General features: G+C 27.0%; 1 protein-coding gene across 5 annotated transcripts in view; it reads right to left on the reverse strand.

Moving 5' to 3' along the window:
• The window catches only part of LOC113811765 (neuronal acetylcholine receptor subunit alpha-7), a 427407-nt gene that overhangs the window by 149846 nt on the left and 275061 nt on the right, over positions 1 to 2500 (reverse strand). For all 5 annotated transcript variants that reach the window (XM_070141081.1, XM_070141078.1, XM_070141076.1 and 2 more), the window contains exon 4: positions 54 to 163. In XM_070141081.1, coding sequence (XP_069997182.1) covers positions 54 to 163 — 110 coding nt within the window. The remainder of the gene's footprint in view (positions 1 to 53; positions 164 to 2500) is intronic.

Below are 2500 nucleotides of genomic sequence, written 5' to 3' on the forward strand. Positions count from 1 at the left end.
AAATAAATGAATGGGAGAGAGAAAGGGTAAAAAACAACGAGAAAAGGACTTACCTGTTGTACATCAATACATCGGGTTTCCAAATCTTATAAGGCGGAATTCTTAGATCCTTAATTCCTCCGTAATCACTCTCGTTCCACCGTAGGTTTACGTCGTTCCATTCCTGGTGGTGGTGGGGGTGTGGTGGTGGTGGTGGTGGAGATGGTGGTGGTGGTGGAGGAGGAGGGGGAGGAGGTGCATTATATAACACCTGATCTCAAAGCACAACTATGGCCATTATTCTCATTACAGAGTATGCTCATGAAGTGCAGATTCATATATCACAAGAATAAACACACACACATGGAAATATATGTATGTAATATATTTCACAATATTATATATATATATTTTGTATTTCACATTATTCATCAAAAAATAAAATGAATAATAATACAAAGGAAGTCTGTGACACTTACTAAATAACTATAAAGTTCTGGCCTTCGATGGGGGGTTTTGTTTAATTTACTTGCATACATATATATGTTAAAACAAAGATAATCTCGAATGTTGCCTCTATCAAGTGTGCGTACGATTGCATTGCACCCTACTGAGTCATGCATTAAGTTCGTTAAATACAACAAGATGTTTAGCTGTTATGCTTACACTGATGGCCCATGGACACATTCTAGAATAACCTTACACTCTTTTCTTTTTCCAATTAACATTTTTATTTTCAAAAACAAATTGATAGAAATGAATGCTTGAAACAATGACTTACATAATGCATGAACTTATCAACAAGTAGGCGTTACAGTTTAAACGTACAACTAGTCTCAATATCTAATACCATAAGTAATGATAATTATCTTCTGCTGGTACACTAGGCAGTTATCAGCCTATTCACACAATAACTATGACGTAGACAATCAACACACGGGAGACAAAGGGACAGGCACGAAGACTGAGGACTAACAGCAATTCATAAACTACATTGATCCTGTTGATTTAATCTGCACATATAGACACATTTACTTCCCATGAAATTGCTTTTTAAAAGATTAAAAGAATTATAATTATAAAGAAAAAACGAACGGAAAACTGAAAATTATGGTTTTAATGATATAAAATTCAATAATGAAAGTAAGGATTCAAAATGATAATAATAATGCTAACGTGATGATAACTTAAGATAATAATGATACGGATACTGGTGATAATAATGACAATGGAAAGGATAATGAACACAGTACTAATAAGAAAAAAATATAGGGATGATGATAATAATGATAAAAGGTAATGATATGAATAAGGATACTCATCATAATGATGATACTGACCGCAAAAATAATGAGGATAATAATGATAATAATAATGATAATGGTTATAATAATAATGATTATAATAATAGTTATGATAACTAATAATAATAATTATTATCATAATAATAAAAGAATAATAATAATAATGATTATGATAATGATGATAATATTGATATTAATAATGTTAGTTATAATAAAAAAATATAGTTGTAATTTAGATAATTACATTTTCATAATGTTTATGATATCGATGTGAACAATAACAAAATAAACTAATCTAATGATGATTATAACAATGATGATAATAATGAAAATAGTAATGATAATGGTAATAATAATGATACCTATAATTACAATAATGATGATGATAATGATAATAATGTTAACAGTAGAAATAAATATAATGAAGATAAAAATAATGTTGATAATAATAGGGATATTGATAATAATGATAATAAAAATAAAAATGATAATGATAATAATAATAATAATAATAATAATAATAATAATAATAATAATAATGATAGTAACAATAATGATAATATTGATATTGATAACAAAAATAACTGAAAATAGAAATGATATTAATGATAATAACGATATTAATCATGATATTGATAATACTAATGATAATAATGATAATAATAATGATAAAAGCAATAGCAAGGATAACAATACTAACGATAATGATAATAAGAATGATAATAACAATGATAATTATATTATTTATCATTATTACTATTTCAATAATGATAATAATAATAATAATCGTGAACATAATCACACCAAAATGATATTAATGATAATCATAAAATCGACAAATGATAATGATAACAATAAACATATTAAGAATATACATAATAATCATGATAAACATAACATTACTAATAATGACCATAAAGCAACTAATAGAAATCATACCAAAATTAGTCCTATCATAAATAATACACATGATAATAATATAAGAAAAAAACACAATAAAAAAGGAAGAAAAAAAAACAGAAGAAAGAAAAAATACAAAAAATGACATAAATCTAAGAAAAGCATCTTGGGAAAAAAATGTCGCCATTTATCACCTTTAAAAACTCCTTCAAACTTCCCTATCCATGCACCATCAGTGGCAAGAAGCAGCTATCTACTGTGTATGGTTAGTTTCCCCCCTGGGAGTGAACCTACTAACAAACAGCAAGTATCAAGCC

This window comes from Penaeus vannamei, chromosome 27, assembly GCF_042767895.1.
Source record: "Penaeus vannamei isolate JL-2024 chromosome 27, ASM4276789v1, whole genome shotgun sequence".
NCBI classification, from domain to species: Eukaryota; Metazoa; Arthropoda; class Malacostraca; order Decapoda; family Penaeidae; genus Penaeus; species Penaeus vannamei.